General features: G+C 31.6%; 2 protein-coding genes across 2 annotated transcripts; one reads left to right on the top strand and one right to left on the bottom strand.

Moving 5' to 3' along the window:
- Window positions 1-371: 371 nt before the first annotated feature.
- On the top strand, window positions 372-1721 carry LOC114395420 (two-component response regulator ARR6-like). Its single transcript, XM_028357196.1, has 5 exons — window positions 372-595; window positions 720-808; window positions 928-1005; window positions 1116-1186; window positions 1312-1721. Exons 1-5 carry the CDS (start codon window positions 433-435, stop codon window positions 1577-1579), a joined length of 669 nt encoding a protein of 222 aa, XP_028212997.1. The 5' UTR covers window positions 372-432; the 3' UTR covers window positions 1580-1721.
- Window positions 1722-3529: 1808 nt separating this feature from the next.
- Window positions 3530-6018, bottom strand: LOC114396097 (zinc finger MYM-type protein 1-like). The gene is made up of 2 exons (XM_028357992.1): window positions 5107-6018; window positions 3530-5022 (listed from the first exon to the last, which is right to left on the bottom strand). The coding sequence occupies exons 1-2, from the start codon at window positions 6009-6011 to the stop codon at window positions 3558-3560; spliced, it is 2370 nt and encodes a 789-aa protein (XP_028213793.1). The 5' UTR covers window positions 6012-6018; the 3' UTR covers window positions 3530-3557.
- Between the last annotated feature and the right edge of the window lie 11989 nt (window positions 6019-18007).

Raw genomic sequence — 18007 nt, 5'->3', positions numbered from 1 at the left:
TAGTTTATTTCCCTTGTCAAAGTTTCCCATAAATGTGTTAGACAAAAAAAGTGAAAGAAAAACGACATGATAATTAATAGATTGGTAGGAAAACTTACATCATTATTATTAGTAGTAGAGAAACATTCCGTAACTCTTTATTTATTTTAGTTAAAGTTAAAAAAGAAAAATAATTAAAAGTAAAAAAACACTAACAAACATTAGAGTAGTAAATAATTATTAGGAGAAAAATAATAAAAATTTAAAAATTAATAAAAGATAAAATAATTTAACAAAATATATACACCAAATAAGGTATTTATTATTATTATTATTATAGATATTACAGTAAGCCGTATTTAAGATCTAAGCACCCAAGTTACGTTGAGGATTCCTTCGTCTCTGTCTTTGTCTTTCTCTCTCTGTTCACTTTTTCTATCCTCGAAGCAAGAAATGGACTCTAACAGCGTCGTTTCTTGGCCGAGGATGCCAGAAAACATCAACGGTTTCGGCCTCAAACAGAACCAATCCGAAGAGGTTCATGTTTTAGCCGTTGATGACAGCACCGTTGATCGCAAAGTCATCGAACACTTGCTCAAAGTCTTAGCCTGTAAAGGTTAGTGCTCTCAAATAATATTTTTTAAAACACCCTTTTAGTGTACTTAATTATTTTTTCATTTTTTGGATGCTTGTTGAAGATTGAAGTTTTTTTTTTTGTTTTTGTTTTTAATAAATTGCAGTTACTGCTGTGGATAGTGGGCTGAGAGCACTGCAATTGCTTGGACTATTGGACGAGCAGAAAATACCCTCTGAAACTAATGGTTTTGTGGTATGTATTATTATAATAGGGAATTAATTAATTAATTCAATTTCATTTTCCCTGAAAATGAAAATTTCACATTAGAACGAAACCATAATAATTTGGGTTGTGTTATTTTTCCCTAACAGGGTTTGAAGGTAGATCTAATCATCACAGACTATTGTATGCCCGGAATGACCGGTTATGAATTACTCAAGAGAATCAAGGTTAGGAAATTTAAACAATGATCCTTCATTTTCCACATTATATAATCTTACTATAGAATAAAAATTGGTTTTTTAACAAGGGTTGATTGAAAAGTGTTAACTTGGAACAGGAATCATCTACTTTCAAGGAAACGCCTGTGGTTATTATGTCATCTGAAAACGTTTTGCCACGCATAGACAGGTATCCTTATGTTTCTTATTCTATATGTCTATTATTTTTTGAGTTTTCTTTTCTGAGTCTTGAATTGATTCAACATTAGAAAAAAAAATAATGAATAAGATTTGGAATTTTGGAAAATTTTGCAGATGTTTGGAGGAGGGTGCAGAGGATTTCATAGTGAAGCCAGTGAAGTTATCTGATGTGAAGCGTTTGAAGGATTACATGACAACAAAGGAGGTTAGGGGTGAATTAAGCCAAGAAGAGAGGGAAGGGATCAACAAGAGGAAGCTATTGGACACCTCTGATGTGTCGCCATCATCACCACCGTCCATTTCCTCATCACCACTTCCATCTTCACTCAGCTCAGTGATTGACTCTCCAATCAGACGGCTTAAAATGACCAACACTGATTGATATACTCTAGCAATTTGCTGTTTTTCTTTTCTCATTCCTGTAGGCACTACTGCTGCAATCTTTGGATTTGTTGTTTTTCCCTTTTAGGGTTCAAATTGCAATTACCTCCTCGTTTAATTGTAACGGTTTTTGTTGCGCTCCCCTCTTCTTATTTTTAGTCAGTTATTTTAATTGTTTATATATGAAGGTTAATTGATTAATAAAGTTGTTCACTTAATACTGAAAATAATTGACTGATTATGTTACTGTTTTTTCTTTCCAAAAGGGTAAAAGTAAAAAGTGAGCAAAAAGATTAAGCTCTTTTGTGAGTTTGCATGGATTGGTCATCAAGATTAACTGGGAAGTGTAAAAAAGGGGAGAAGGAAATAAAGTAATGTTGGTTGGACGAGAGAGATGGATTTAGGATTGGAAATTAGGCTAGTTTGTTGAAACTTATTTACTAAAATAAATACTTATTTTAATAAAATAAAATGAATATTTTTTTATTTTTTAGTGTCATGTTTAAACTATTTTTACTTAAAAATAATTTTTGCACTTATTTTAAGAAATAAATTTTATCTATTTTTTCAAAAAAGACTTTTATTAAAAGTGTTTATTGTAAATTTATTTTTTTAAAATTTAAACAAACGCATCCATTATGTGAACCAGATAAAATAGGAAAAAGTTGTGTACCGCAGACTATATATTGACATGAGAAGATATTTATTTAACGTGTGAATCAACTATTATATATCATGATTTCAAAGTCTCAAGCATACAGTTGCATTAAATTGAAAAAAAAAATTATTTCTCATAATAATTTTATTATTTTATTTAATTTAAATATGATTGTCTCATGCTAATTATAAAAATTAAAGGAGAACAATAAAAAAAATAATTTATTTTTTAAGTTAGGAGAATGATACTAAAAAAATAAAGGAGATGAAAACAGTTGTAGACGGGTCTCGTGTCAATTATTTGATAACCAGATAACATGACTGGGATGGAATATAAGTGTGCAAGATCTTGTTGCTATGAAGAATAACGCAAGAATAGGGATGTGAATTGGATATGTTTTTGAAGTGTCTCTGTAACGAAGAGGGTAGGAAAGTGTAGTGGGTTCAGAGGGGGCTTGTCTAGTTGTCGAGGAGGGTTTTCTGCCATAATCCGTTTACTATGCTATATTACCAAACCTTTTTCCCATGTGGAATTGGAATATTTGGTCATTGCTGCTGGACCAGGGTAAACTAGGGATCCCCAGCGTACAGCGTACGTTTTAATCTTTTTTCCTATCACTATTTTTAACTTCTAATCCATTTTTGGCATCACTTATTATTATTAATTTCTTTGTTTTTGTAATTCATATTACTAATATTATAAATGATATAAATAAAAAAATAATTAAGGTTACTTTAAAAATTAAAAAAACAATTATTTTAGAATAATTTATTTTCTTTTTGATACGACAATTATTAGACTTAGGAAATATTATTTACCGATGCAACTTTGGAAATCAAAACTGTTGAAAACAAAAAAGCATTGGCACATGAAACATTCAAGAGAAGTTACTCAACCAAGTGTGACACTGGCGTGCATGGACAGTTGTTGATGTGTCTACTGCTGAGCTTGTTTTGGTTTTCTCTCTTCTCTTTGCTAGGCCTATAGATTATGTCTTTTTCGGTCTATTCCATTCTGACGAAGCTAATAGCCTTATTAACAATAGTCAAGATTCCTATAATTACCAGGTGCTCTCATGACCCAATTGAAGCATGATCATATATGTGATTCTTATCACACTCCTTCAACATCTGCCAAGTAATGCTACCCTTAGTGGCGGAGCCAGAAAAATTATAAAGTCTGGGCAAAAATTTAAAGATAGCAAATTCACATTGTATATAATATGTAAATAGTAATCAATCAAAATAAAAGAGACTCGTCATTTTGTCAACAAAAATATAATTTAAAATAAAAGAGATAAACATAATCTTACAATAGCGGGTTAAATAAAATTACGAGGCAAGTGTCCTTTCCGAGACTTCTTTGCGGTAAATGTTCGAATAATATCAATATCATCAAGTGACTTGAATATCTCCCGCTCGGTGTAACATACCATCAAGTCATTGAACCACACATCGTTGATCTTATTGCGCAATTTAGACTTGATAATCTTCATTGCTGAAAAAGCTCTTTCAACGGATGCTGTCGACACCAGCAATATCAAAGCTAGCTCAATAAGTTTATAAACCAATGGAAATACCAAATGTTTCTCAGTTTGAACCATCTTCATAGCCAAACTTTGAACATCTTCACAAGTGGAAAAAGAAGCATTTCTTCTCACTTGAAGCACATAAGTTTCAAGTTGATCCCTAATTGTTCCTCGGTCATCATCAGAAAAGTCTGCATGATAAATATCAGCAAGACGAGCAAGCTTATCAACATCAAACTTGGAGAAAGAGTTCTTGGGGTCAAGACATGAGAAGCAATCAAGTATAATGTTACTTCCTTCACTAAAGCGGTGATCCATCTCCACACATATTTTATCAATAGCAACATAAAAAATCTCTGCACGGTAATGATGAAGATTAGTGATAGTCCTCCCTTCTGCTCTTGAACGACCCCGAACTGGTATTTCGTCATCCATATTTGGTACCAGAATACTTTTAGCAACACAAAATCCTTGGACATCGGCAAAAAAATTATTCCAACCACTCTCTCTCATTGTGCCCAACCGAGCTTTGACAACATCAACTAATTCCATGGCATTCACAATATTAAGATCTTTTCTTTGCAATATATTTGAAAGCTCGTTTGTGATACCAAACAACTTTAACATTAACCTCAAAATAAAAGCAAATTTAAAGCTCTCCATTTTTTCTATCAAACCTGCTGCTTGAGATGGTCCACGTCCATCTTCATCAACCATACTAAGCACCTTTAACACGGAGGACCACATTTGATCCAAATGAAGCAATGTAGTATGATGTGAACCCCATCTAGTATCCCCGGGTCTAGTGAGACTAGATGATTGGTGTAAGCCCCTTCCTCTAGATATCTCACCACTCTCAAGTTTATTTAAAATATCTTTGTGTTGTGCCTCTGTCAAAGCATCCCTCCTCTTACAAGATGCACTTGTTGTATTCACAATCAAGGTGATGTACTCAAAGAAATCATGAATAGATGAGCAACTACTAGTAACAGACACAACAACCAATTGCAAACGGTGAGCATAACAATGGACATAGAAAGCATAAGGATTTTCATCTAGAATTTTTCTTTGCAAACCATTAAATTCACCTCTCATATTTGAAGCTCCATCATATCCTTGCCCTCGTATCCTTGAAATAGATAATGTGTACTTATCAAGAATACCATAAAGAGCATCCTTTAATGACTTAGATGAAGTATCTGTGACATGATGTAGAGCAATAAATCGTTCCACAACATTCCCTTTGTCATTCAAAAACCTAAAACAAATTCAACCAGTTTACTTGGCGGCATAGAGAATAATAGGTAATGAAAATTGGAAATTGGAAAATACAATTACTAACCTCAACATCACCGCCATTTGCTCTTTGACGGATATATCACGTGACTCGTCAATAAGCACGGAGAATTGTCTATCACCAAGCTCTTCCATAATCACCTTGGTAACTTCATGTGCACAACACGTTGCAAGCTCCTTTTGAATGTCACCGCAAGTCATTGTGCAATTTTTTCCACCACGGTCAAAAGCATCCCTCACTTGTTCATTCTGAGATTTTACCCAATCTACCATCTCTCTAAAATTGCCCTTATTTAGCGAAGTAGAGGATTCATCATGGCCACGGAAAGCCATGCCTTGTGCTATGAGATATCTTGAACAATCTAAAGAACAAGTCAAACGAATCTTATACAATTCTTTTGATTCCTTGGTTGCTTTAGCAAACTTACTTGTCACACTTTGTCTTTGATTATTATAATCATCGTAGTGCTTGACACATGAGTTGTGCAAACTATTATGACTACCAACATGATCTTTCAAGCCTTGAGATGCATGCTTCCAATCTCTATATCCGCTTTTAGTGAAGACTTCAAAACCAAAGTGTTCGGCCCTCCCGGGTTGCTTAAAGAGAAAGCAATAAAAACAATAAGCTGCATCCTTGATCTCACTGTATTCTAACCATGTGTAATTCTTATACCATGATTTACTAAATGCTCTAGAAACACTTCCAAATGGAGTACGAGGAAAGCTTGGCAAATGTGGTTGCATTGGACCCTTCAATATATATGCCCTCCTCACTTGATCTTGAATATCCGGAGCATACTCATTAATTTGTTTCCTATGACCTGGATCACGCACAATCTCATTTGGGTTAAACTCATTAACCACATTAGGTGGCGGTTCTAATTCGGCTTCTTGTTGTACAACATTCACATTCTCAATACTTGCTCTATCAACCAAAAATCTCCTCATCTCTGAAATTAAATGATCTTAAGTTAATACTCAATTAACAATTAAAATCATAAGAATCAAAATTTAAATAAGAATAGTTTTTCAAAATAAAAGTAATCTCTTATGATTTATAAAGAGTAGGAACAAGCATTATATTATATTCAATTAAACACCATTATAGAAACTAATAAAATTAGATAACCAAAAGAAACCTTTATTGTAGATAATTTATCTATCAATAAACAAATTTACAAGTGGTATGATTCCACTGTAAAAGATCTTTTTACTGCTATTATAAATAATACTATATGCTTATAATATTACTAGATACACACTTTAGTTTGACTTATCAATAAAACTTTTATAACCAATGAATCTTGCTGTGTAATAGCTTAATCTGACACTTAGCAGCACACAAAATGACAAAATATATTATAAAGTAAATATTTTTTATAATAAAATTTATTGAAGTTATCAGTATGATACAATATTATAATTTCACCATATGAGATTTTAGATAAACTTGAAAAATATGGGACCCATTTTCACAATGTTAGTACTTCTATATAACATAAAATATTTAACCTTTCAAAGACAAACCCAAATTTTTCTTCTTCTCTGTGTCTGCTACTATTAGGCGGTGCAAATAAACCCAATCAGTTGAAATTAAACAATTACTAACCGAAAAAAAAGGGGAAGGCGGTAGTCGGAAAAGAACCAGTAGTTGTCGATGGCGGAAGCTTTAAGGTTTCTACAGTGTTGCTGCGGTGACGAAGCTTTACTTCTTTTGTTTCTGTTACCTATATTTTTGCCCTTTTAATTTTTAACTCTTACAATTGTTTTGCCCTTTCAATTTCTTGCCCTTTCTTTAATATTTTTCTTTTAATTTTTACCTTTTTTTTTTACCAAATGAATTTGGGCCAGAGCCTGGGCAATTGTCCAGGATAGCCGGGCCTTGAAACCGCCTATGGCTACCCTAATTCAATCTTAAAATTAATGTGGTTGAGAATTTTTTCATATTGGCTAACTTAGCTAGGCACTTTTTCTGAGCTTCAAACTTGAATGATTTTCTCCTTTTGATCTGTTTCCGTTAGCGTAGTTCTTGAATTGAACATCCAAAAATATAACTGAAAAAATTAAGTGATGTATCCAACTTAAAAATAAATCAAACATTTTGATTTGTGAAAGTTTTGTATTTTTTTTAACCCGTTAGGATCAGCGGTGGTGGCTGAAGTAGTATGTAACTATGTATGAATTCACAAATTAAAATCTCAGTAGGATTATTGTTAAAAGTAAAAAAGTTTTTGACAATATCTCGTGTATTTAAATAGCTTACACAAATTTAGAAGGCATAGTACATGTTTAATTTTGAAGCGCTATTATTTGAAAATAATTTTACGTTGTAATTTAATGTTGTAATTTAATGCTGCATGTGTCGACACATCATTATTAGTTAATGGTTATATAAGATGTGAATCTCATTAAATGACATAACACAGTATTAGATGATATCATACGACTTTATTTCACACACATCAGAATCAAATTCCTATTAAAAAATTAGTTGCAATAGGTAACTTCTAATTCTTTAAATCACTGTAATCAAAGCCTTTGACTTTCGGGGTAATCTCAAAAGTTTTGGTTATTTGAGATGATTATGATACTTATCCTGATCCTAAGTTTAATCATACTTAAAAACTTATCGTCCTTTCTCAATGATATATTTTGTGGGATTAAATTTAAATCTTTTCTTACAAACAAACACAGTGTATGTTGCCAACTAAATTATACCTATTAGCTTAGGTAATCTCTAATTTAAACAGATACAAAAATTAAAGCAATAAAATGTTTTTTTTTCAGTAATAAATAGGTGCATATGAAAGAATGATATGAAGTGAACATGATCTATTTCAGTACGTGGGTTGGGCCTATGTAATTAGGAGCGAAGATTTGCATTGTCTTATTTGGGGCCCATGAAACCCAAAAATGCCAGGTATAATGGAAGAAATAACAACCTTTCTGCTGGTCATCAATGTTGTATCCGCAGGCCGGTCCCATAATACAGTGCCCTTTAAATTGTCTTGGTGCAAAGTTTAAATTTATTTATGTCGCTCATGGTTGGCAAAATCGTGATACGTAAAATCTGCTATGTTTTGTTTGATTGCGCTACTATGGGGCACCTGGTCCATTTAATATTTGTTGTCAATTTGTCATGATTGTTAACGAAAGTTTACTAATGGATCATGTATAGATTCTATTGTCGCTTTCGTTTCTAAAAGCATTTCCCGTTGCCTTAAATAGGTTAGCTAAGATGCTAAACAGGAGTAACGTGATCAAGTTGCCTAATCAAAATATTCATCATAATCATTCTGGATTCACCTATTACTTGCATGGCTAAAGTACGTCAGGTTGAGTCACACGTCATAAAAATTATTACGAAAACCTGGAGCATATGTATCTTTTTACAATGTTATAGGTGATAGGCATCAAATTTGTTTGACAATCTTTTGTAAAGTCTCAATTCTTAATGACATTTTTTTATTCACATGCTTTAAACTTAAGATGCTACGAAAATGATTTGAACCAGTTCTACTCGAATAACGTAATGTTGGTACTTGTAGTTTTTTTTTTTTTTTTTTTTTTTATATTCTTACTAGTGTTGTACCTGCCAAGGGGTAGGTAGGTAAATTTCTTCCTTGTTTGTATCCTCTGAATGATCTTTCTTTTTCTCCAAAGGGTACTCGGCTAGCCGAAGGGTGGAATATCTATAAAAGACACTCTAACGCTCAAGTAAAGTCTCAGTTGAGGGTAATAAATGAGAATCAATAGTGTCTTACCTCAATATTCATGTGATTATTTATACATACCTTAGTGGGTCTCGGATTTGTGGACTTTTTTCCAAGGTTGCCTCTTTAGGTAATGTATCTATAATTATCATTAGAGAATTGATCTCATGCCTACTAATACTTTATCAAACAATCTGGATAATCTTTCTTTAAATAGGTCATCATAGGTTGGATGATGCATGTTCAATATTCAGTTAGACTAAATACCTAGTAGAGGGGTATTAGGCTAGGTCGAATACCTGATACTACAAGTGGTATTAGGTATTCGATTAGGTCGAGTACCTGATAAAATAGGGGGTACCAGGTATTAGGCTAGGTTGAATACTTGATACTATAGGAGGGTATCATGTATTAGTCTCGACCAAGTACTTGATACTATATGGGGTATCAAGTATTAGGCTAGGCCGAGTACCTGACACTTCTCAAGGGTAAGCACTATGGGATAACAGAGCTATAGTCCTCAAGTATTCGGTAGGATCAAATACCAAGGACCATCGCGTGGTATGCTTCAGTGTCCCAAAGGTTTTACTAGGGTATTATGGGTATTCAACCTAGGCCGAATACCTATTCGATATAAGCATAATGCATCATTCTTTGCACGAGTGTTGAGCTTATAATTTATGAATGTCTTACATACATATATAAGATAATTATGATTTATGAATATTCACACACAAGATATTAAAACATTTTAAATTCAAATTAAAAGTTTATTTAACCATAAAATCTCTATAAGATTTATCAAATAAAAAACCAAATATCTTAAAGATTTAATTTAGATCACAACTACAACCATAACCACTACCACCACCGTGATCGACGTCGTAACTATCATTATCGCCACCAACATGATCACCTTTGCTACCGTCACGACAATCATGATGGTGATGGTGGTAATGACAATAAAAGTCATGTTGGTGATGGCGACGGTGGTCATGGTGACATCGATTGACGATCATGGTGGTGGTTGCGGTGGGGGTCATGACCGTTTTGGTAATCATAAATTAAATCTTTAATATAATTGATATTTTGTTTGGTAAATTTTATAAAAATTTTATGGTTAAATAAAGTTTTAATTTAAATTTAAAATATTAACCTTTCATTTCAATCTTATAAAGATTAGTCATTTTCATATGATACGTGTCCTATATATATATATATATATATATATATATATATATATATATATATATATATATATATATATAGTTTTACACCAAAAATGTCTTATTTTTCCTTAAAAAAAATACATATGAGATTGTGCATAGTGATAAAAATGGATGGGGCCAGCCAAGGTAATAGTCACCCTTTATGAATAAATATTTGTCATGTGTTTCCTCGTTATCCACACACATTAAGTGGATGCCTATGGATCTTTTTAATATCCTGGGATATCCACGGGTACCCAAGAATATTTTTGTAAAAATAAAAAATAGTTTAAAAATATTTTAATAAAAAATGTTATTGTAATTTTTATTTTTTGATATTTTCTTGGTAAAATAATTTTAATCATTACAACTTAAGTTATTAAAATATTCTACAATCTACACAATTAGAAATATCCATGAATAATTTTAAATAAGTAAATAAATTTTGTGATTTCCAAACAAAATTATCTAAAAATTACTCGCTACAATATAAACTCAATTAAAAATATAATAAAATATAAGTCTAAATAAAATTATACTCCAAAAGATATGTACAAATAAAAAATATTTATAAAGAACATCTACATATTTAAGTTTGGTAAGAAAAAAAGAATAGTTAAATATTTTAATATTAACACGTAACACATATATACAGGTACGAGTACCATAATATTCATGTGCCTATTGACAAACGTGTAATGAAAATGCATGATACTTGCCCCCAGCATCCATTAAAAGTTATCACAATTCAGAATTTAAGATACATATTTAATTAGAATAAATATTGATTATATATTTTTATCAAATTTTCTATAGATAATTTTTGTTGGAATGTAAATAAAACTAAAAAGTAGAAGAGAGAGATCACATGTAGAATAAGTGTAATGATATTTCTTTTCATTTGATTAAATTAAGTTTAAATTATTAAAGTAATAGTTAATGTAATTTATTATAATAAATTTTGATCCTAAAGAAAGTATAAGAAATTTTGAAATTAAATATATTTAATGCATCAATTGATTATTAATCAAACACCAATTTATTAGTATTGATTATTTTTTCATATATATATATATATATATATATATATATATATATATATATATAGAGGTTAATATTAAAATATTTTAATATTCTTTATTAAAATATTAAGTCAATACATTTTTCATATAACATGGTTATGAATATTACAATGTGCTAACAATTCTTTTATATATATTTTCATATAACTCATGATACTTACAAAAAATTTATAAGTAATGTATATTTTTCATATGTATTAATATCTTATTGATAATTTACTTATTAGTAATTAATTTATTAACATTTATCTATGGATTAATTTATTTATTAACATGAATATAATATATTAATATTAATTGATTGTATTTAATGGTTAATTATGCTTGAATTAAAAATAAAATAATCTCATTGAATATTTTTTTAAAGAAGTGAATATAAAATTATTACGTCATATCATCTCATAAAAAATAAAACCTTCTTTTATATATGTAAACACACACAATATATATATATATATATATATATATATATATATATATATATATATATATATATATATATATATATATAAATCCACTCACTCGTAAGTAGAGCTACTTCACTTAATAAGTACTCTTGGTATATATTAAATTTCAACAATCCAACTTAAATTAAAATATTTTATTAAGTATATTAAGTTTATAAAATTTTATTAAGTTTGAAAAATATTTAACACTTCATTAAATAAATTCAAATTAACCTATGATATACTTTTATAAATTACAACTAAATGTTGACTATAACATTAACTAGTTACAAATGTTCAATTCATCTAAAATTTGGTGTGCATGATCATTGACTTGATATAAAAAAAGCTCAATAGTTGGTTCACTACTAGAAATTACAATATTACAAGGGGATTTACCTGTGGATTTTGTAAAAAAAGTTTGCAATTCCACAGGAAAATCCTTCGTGGATGATAAGCATCTGTGATTTTAAATTTGTAGGAAATTTTCTTGCGGGGTTTGTTGTGGAAAATATTTGCAGGGAATTTTATGGGAAAAGTTTTGCAAGAAAATCCGTAGGAAATTGCTGCGGATTTTCTTTTCGCGGAGAATCTATAGAAAACTTATCTGCAAAATTTTTAATTTATATTTCCTGCGAATTTTTAAAAATATTTCGAATTAATTTTAATTTTTTTTCAAAATATTCATAAATTTTTTAATTTTCGTTTATTTTTTAATATTAATTTTTTTTAATGTAAATTATAAGATACTAACTTGCATATTGATATTTTGTTTATAATGACTACAATGAGCTCACGGCATAAATAAAGCTTCTGATTGACGTATAAACAAATTCACACACTAACATTCTTAAGTTGAACCATCTTTTTTTTTTTTATAAAATAATTAAGTTGAACCATCTAAATCCAGGTTAAAATAATAAAATAATTTTATTTTTATTAAACAATGTAAAAAACAATATATTGACATACTACCTAAGCAATTATAATATTTGATGATCCTGTGACTTCTCAATTATATATGAAAAAAACTAAACAATTATAATAAAGTTATTAATACATGTTCTATGAAAAAAGTTAGTAATATATGTTATTATACGTCTATTGAAAAATACACATTTAATTATTTTGATTTGACATTGGATAAGAATGAATTAGTTAATTATTATAAAGATTATGTATGGTTATATTAATCTATAAAAGATCTTATATATATATTTAATTAGCTTAAATATAAATTTAGTCTCTATAAATTTATCTTTTTCAATTTTAGTTCTGTAATTTTTTAAAAGACCCGGACATAGCGCAGGAGGATCAACTAGTCTATTACATAAGATCAAGTCAAAATATACGTAAACAAAAATAGAACAATACTTATTTTTGTGTGCTTGCGGAGTTGGTTACTTTTGTTTAATACTACATCTTCAATGGGGTTTTGTTGGGTTTTTTAAGTAAAGAAATCGTTACTTACAATATTTTTTCCATTGGAATAAATCTATGTAATAGAGAAAGTTTTTTAAAAATAAAATTTGTATCATTTGCAAGAAATTGTTTCTTAATAATAAAAAATAATATTTATTTGACATATAACAACACCAAACCATGAGCAAAAAGAGAGAAAATAACCCAAAATGAACATTGCGGGAAGAAGATGAACAACAACATTACAACATGAATAGGAAGATAAAAAAAAAAGAAAAACTGCAACACCTTCATGTCACTATCGTCACGTTGAAACCACCACAATGCCACCACTACTCCACCTTGTTGTCATGGCCGCAACTCAAATCTGTTATAGATCCTGGTTGTGTTGAAGCTCGCACCATCTTTGTTCCACCGCAACACCTCCATGTTGCTACCATAGCCATTGAAACCACCATGGTGCCACCACCACTTTGCCTTGCCGTGGTGGGTAGGGTGCAGTTCTGTTACAGATTTGAGTCGTGGCGAAGCTCCCTATGCTTATGTCGTCACGACTCTCGCTTGGGTCCACAAAACTTGACAACTATGGGCATCGTTGGAGGAAACATGGAGGCGGGGAAGGGAGCAAAGAGAGGCAGAGAAGAAGATGAAGAGATGTGGAGGCAGGGAGAGAGGCTCGAGGAAGATTATGTATTGTTATATATAATCTACAACTACACTAACAAAAAAAATATATCGAAGCACATGTAAATCAGTAAAAAATACAAACTCGCGTAAGTTTCCTAGCAAAAATCCAAAACAATAAATAAGGCAATAAAGTACTGAAGTTTAATACAAAGTGATAAATAAACATAAAGACAAGTTCACGAATTTTTTATGATCATGGATAAGGAGCTCAATCTCCTTGACGATCATGGCTGAGGAGCTTAGTCTCCTCCAATGTAATAATCAATGGGGTCTGCCATGTCTTCATCCTCATTTGCTCTTCCTCCTCCTGAAAAAAATAGGCTGATCCCCAGGCCATGCAATGATAGCTCTAACAAAACAGATTAGACATTCAAAAACATAATTTGTGAATAAAGACTCAAAAGTAAGGTTTAGACATATAAGACATAAGATTAAAGTAACACAAATTAAGACAAAGTTTAGAAACACTGTGTTAATTTGTAGTCGTTTAAAAATGTCTAAGAAACGCTTGTACTGCCTTTCCTTATCTTTCTTTGACGGAGTATGCGAATAAGGAAGATGCTCAACTGGTGGATGGTTTACTACAACTTTACTTTTTTCAGTGGCTTGTTTCTTTGATTTTTTCCTCTCTTCTTCACTTACCACTTTCTCTTCCACTTTTTCACTAGTCTCCACTTCATCATTTTTCTCCTTTTCTTTTTCAACTCCTTTTTTATTATTTTTTCTCACCATTATCCTTCAAACCAACCAAAGTCCCCCACCCTGTTGTAATTAAATTACATTGTTCCTTTGGGTTAACCTGTGTGTTTGCTGAGAAAGATCCACTTTCGTGCTCAGAGAGTTGTGTTGAAAGTTATCCAACCTGAACTTCAAGATTTTTAATGGAAGCCTCAGTGTTCTTCTGGTTTATGATGGACATCTACATAAATTGAGTTAAAGTATCTTCCATCTTTGAGATACTATCCGACTGAGCTTGTTGTCGTTGTTGTTGTGGACCCCTATTTGAAAGATCTGCATAAGAGTTGTTAGAAGGGCCTACAAAAGAAGTGTTAGTGGCACCAAAATATGTATTATTATTTTGTGGCCTCCAGCCATAAGGCTGATTTGAACCTAAGCCACCTCTATAGCCTTGGTAGTTTCCTTGGAATCTTTGTTAAGGTCTGGATTGATTTTGCAAATAATAGGCTTCCTCTTCCTATTGGCAATCATTAGGTGTTGAACAGTGGCCATTTTGATGGTCACCACCACAAAAGTCACATCTCAGAACTTGTTGAACTTGATGAGCTTGGTGTGTTTTCTATGATCCACCTTGTTGAAATTGTCAAGGAAGTTGGCCAATCTATTTTGTTAAGGCCTTTATTTATTGAGTTAAGAGTTTGTTCTGAGCCAGAATTGCATTTTGAGTATCCAGCTCCATTATACCTTTTCTTTGAACAGGATCCCTATCATGGTGACCCTGATAATCACTAATTATAATGGAGTCAATGATTACAATTACTTCCTTAGGGCTCTTAGACATCATAATACCTTCAGCTGAGGCATCAAGAATCTTCTTTGTCTAGGGTCTCAAACCACTGTAGAAGATATGTAGTTGTGCAACATCATCAGAATTATGGTTTGGGTACCTCCGCAACAAAGCTTTGAATCTCTCCCATGTTTCACAGAGAGGTTCATCAGACCCCTGGGAAAAAGTAGCAATGGCAGATTTTGCACTGATGAATCTGGACGGAGGAAAGAACCTTGCAATGAATTTTTTCTCCACTTCTTCCCAAGTGTTGAGACTTTTGTTTGGATGTGATTGGAGCCATGTCTTTGCCTTACTTGTCAAGGAGAATGGGAAAGCTCTAAGGTAGACAACTTCAGCATCTTCGTCAAAAGTTCCTATAGTGCTGCATAATTCCATGAAGGTAGACAAATGTGTGTATGGATCTTCATGACCCATTCCAGCAAAAGGGATTGAACCAATCAAACTGAGCAATGTTGGCTTTTGCTCCACAACCTTGTTGCTGAAAGGAGGAATGACTATGCTGTTGTAATGCTTTGGTCCTTGTTGGTAGCATAGTCACCAAGAGTCCTCTTTGGTAGTTTATTTCCACCTCCTTCTCGATCAACCATGTTATCAATTACAATTGGCTTCTCGATTGAAGGAGAATTAGTAGAAGAAGATTCACTGAGTGGCTTACTTGTTATTTGTTTCTTTTTCTTCATGTTCTTCCTTTCAGTCTTGGTAATTTTTGGATCAAATAACAATTTATTGGTAGGAAATTTACCTCACATAAAGAAAAAAGAACAAACTACAATAGATCGTAAGCACCAAGGTTAGTGAAAATAAAATATAATAAGAGAAAATTTATAAAAAATAAAAATAAAAGAAATAAATACAAAAGTAAGAAAATTACCTATCTAACTGAAAATTTAAATCCGAAAGAACTAAGTAGGCCACTCAAGTCCCTGGCAACGGCGCTATAAACTTGTTAGACTATTGGCAAGTGTACCAATGTCATTGCAGGTTACAAATTTATAAAAAGAGATCATCTTCATAGGGACTTGAGTTACTCAATTCCTTTGGATAAAGGTTATTAGTTTAAAAGTTATGTATAAATTCAATCGAAATATCACAGGTTTTTCTAACTAATGAAAAATAACTAAAGTAACAAAATAACCGAAATAACGGAATTTAGTGTATAAAAAATACGTAAAATTATAAAAAGAATAATAACGAATTTAATTAATTCAAGAAAATCGTAGAATTGGATTTCATCATTCATAACCTCAGTATCCTAATAAGATTAACATATATGAATCATTTTCCAACATTACTGGTACACACATTAAATTATCCCAAATCAATCCCTCACACTCGAGAATCCTAAGAATATTAATCGAATATTGATCCCTCACATATGAAATAAATATCCCAGCATTACAATTAGAATCCCGTGCTATTTGCAATCAAAATGTTATGCTTTATTCCTAACAACGTAATGTAAAGAGTAAATTCATCCAGTTCAAATTCTAAGAGTATTTTTCCAATCAAACTTAAAATCCAATTTCATGAAACTAATGATGAAATAGAATCAAGCATTATGAACATAATGAAATCACCAGTAATGAGTATAAAAGATTCATACATATATAAAATATCAAAAGAGATACATAAGGGTACAAAGATTACATCCAATCCTTTGAAGAAACTAGCCAATCATTGCTTAGAGTATAAGATCAACAGGAGAAATGACGAAGGATGCAATCCACGGTCACAACTCTACAGTGCCTGGCTCCATTTTCTTATGTTTTCTTCCTTGTTGTGAGCTTCTTATGGTTTATGCTTTTGGTTCGATGTTTTGCCTTCCTTTTGATGGCTTTTTATAGAAAAAGAGAAGAAGTTGCCAGACCAACTTGCCCAAGCGAGCTGCACCCGCCCAAACGAGTTAGTTGCTTAATGCTAAATGTACTCACTCGCCCAAGCGAGTTGGTTGCTAGCTTGGGCAAATAGTGGACTGAAATCTTGGAAAAATGATCATTTTTCCCTTCCTTTTAACTTGATTTTTGGATCCAACAAATAACCATCAAAACATACAAAATTATAGATGAATCTTCCATATTTAAACAAAAACATTAGTAAATGTACAATATATATAAAACAACTAGATTTAAGGAAAGTTTATAAGAAAACTATTGCAATCGAAAGATAAGTGCTAACATTTTAATCTCTAAAATAACTGAAATATTGCACTTATCATGCATGCTAGAAAAACAAGCAAGTTTTCAAAAAAGGATATTTTTGAACTAAATCTATCTTTTGAAAAGTCCAAGTCCATACCTCATTGACACTATAAATAGATGCCTCTACCTAAGAGTAAAGTGCATCAGACACAGAGTAAAAAAAATAAATCAACAAGAGTTTAGAATCCAAGCCTAGAAAAATAAAAAAGCTAGGTGCCTATAGCTTGGATCATGATGTGTGTCTAAAGTGATAAAGAGAGAGTGTTAGAGTTCTTAATTGAGTTGTTATTCCTACTATTAAGAGTGAATGTTAACAAGTTGTAACTCAAGGGTTTGATTCCTTAAGGTGTTTGTTTGAGAAGAAAGAGTGTCTTAATTATGTTGTTGAAGGTGCAGACATAATCAACCTGGTGTTAGAGGTGGAGGGAGTTGTGGGGCGGAGGGAGGTAGGGGAGGCTTACACGAGCCATGGCCCCCCGAAGGTTTCAATACTCCCTTTATATACCTAGGGTGTTACTATTAGCCCTAACAAAACTGCTCTTGGCACCTACCAGCCGAGGGTAATTACCAAACTACCTTTCCCCAACTCCCATATCTTCATTTTCCTCTCCCTCTTTCCCTTTATTCATTCATTCTTCCTCTTTTCTCTTTCCCTCTGTC

The sequence above is a fragment of the Glycine soja genome, chromosome 18 (genome assembly GCF_004193775.1).
Source record: "Glycine soja cultivar W05 chromosome 18, ASM419377v2, whole genome shotgun sequence".
Taxonomy (NCBI): domain Eukaryota; kingdom Viridiplantae; phylum Streptophyta; class Magnoliopsida; order Fabales; family Fabaceae; genus Glycine; species Glycine soja.
This window is presented reverse-complemented; position numbering and strand designations above follow the sequence as displayed.

Bases quoted from the DNA above. Each gene is read 5' to 3' on its own strand.
- LOC114395420 (XM_028357196.1), top strand. From the start codon at position 433: ATGGACTCTAACAGCGTCGTTTCTTGGCCGAGGATGCCAGAAAACATC. The intron at 596-719 runs GTTAGTGCTCTC...AATAAATTGCAG, and splicing joins CAAAGTCTTAGCCTGTAAAG to TTACTGCTGTGGATAGTGGG. The intron at 809-927 runs GTATGTATTATT...TTTCCCTAACAG, and splicing joins CTGAAACTAATGGTTTTGTG to GGTTTGAAGGTAGATCTAAT.
- LOC114396097 (XM_028357992.1), bottom strand. From the start codon at position 6,011: ATGAGGAGATTTTTGGTTGATAGAGCAAGTATTGAGAATGTGAATGTT. The intron at 5,023-5,106 runs GTTAGTAATTGT...AATTTGTTTTAG, and splicing joins CAAATGGCGGTGATGTTGAG to GTTTTTGAATGACAAAGGGA.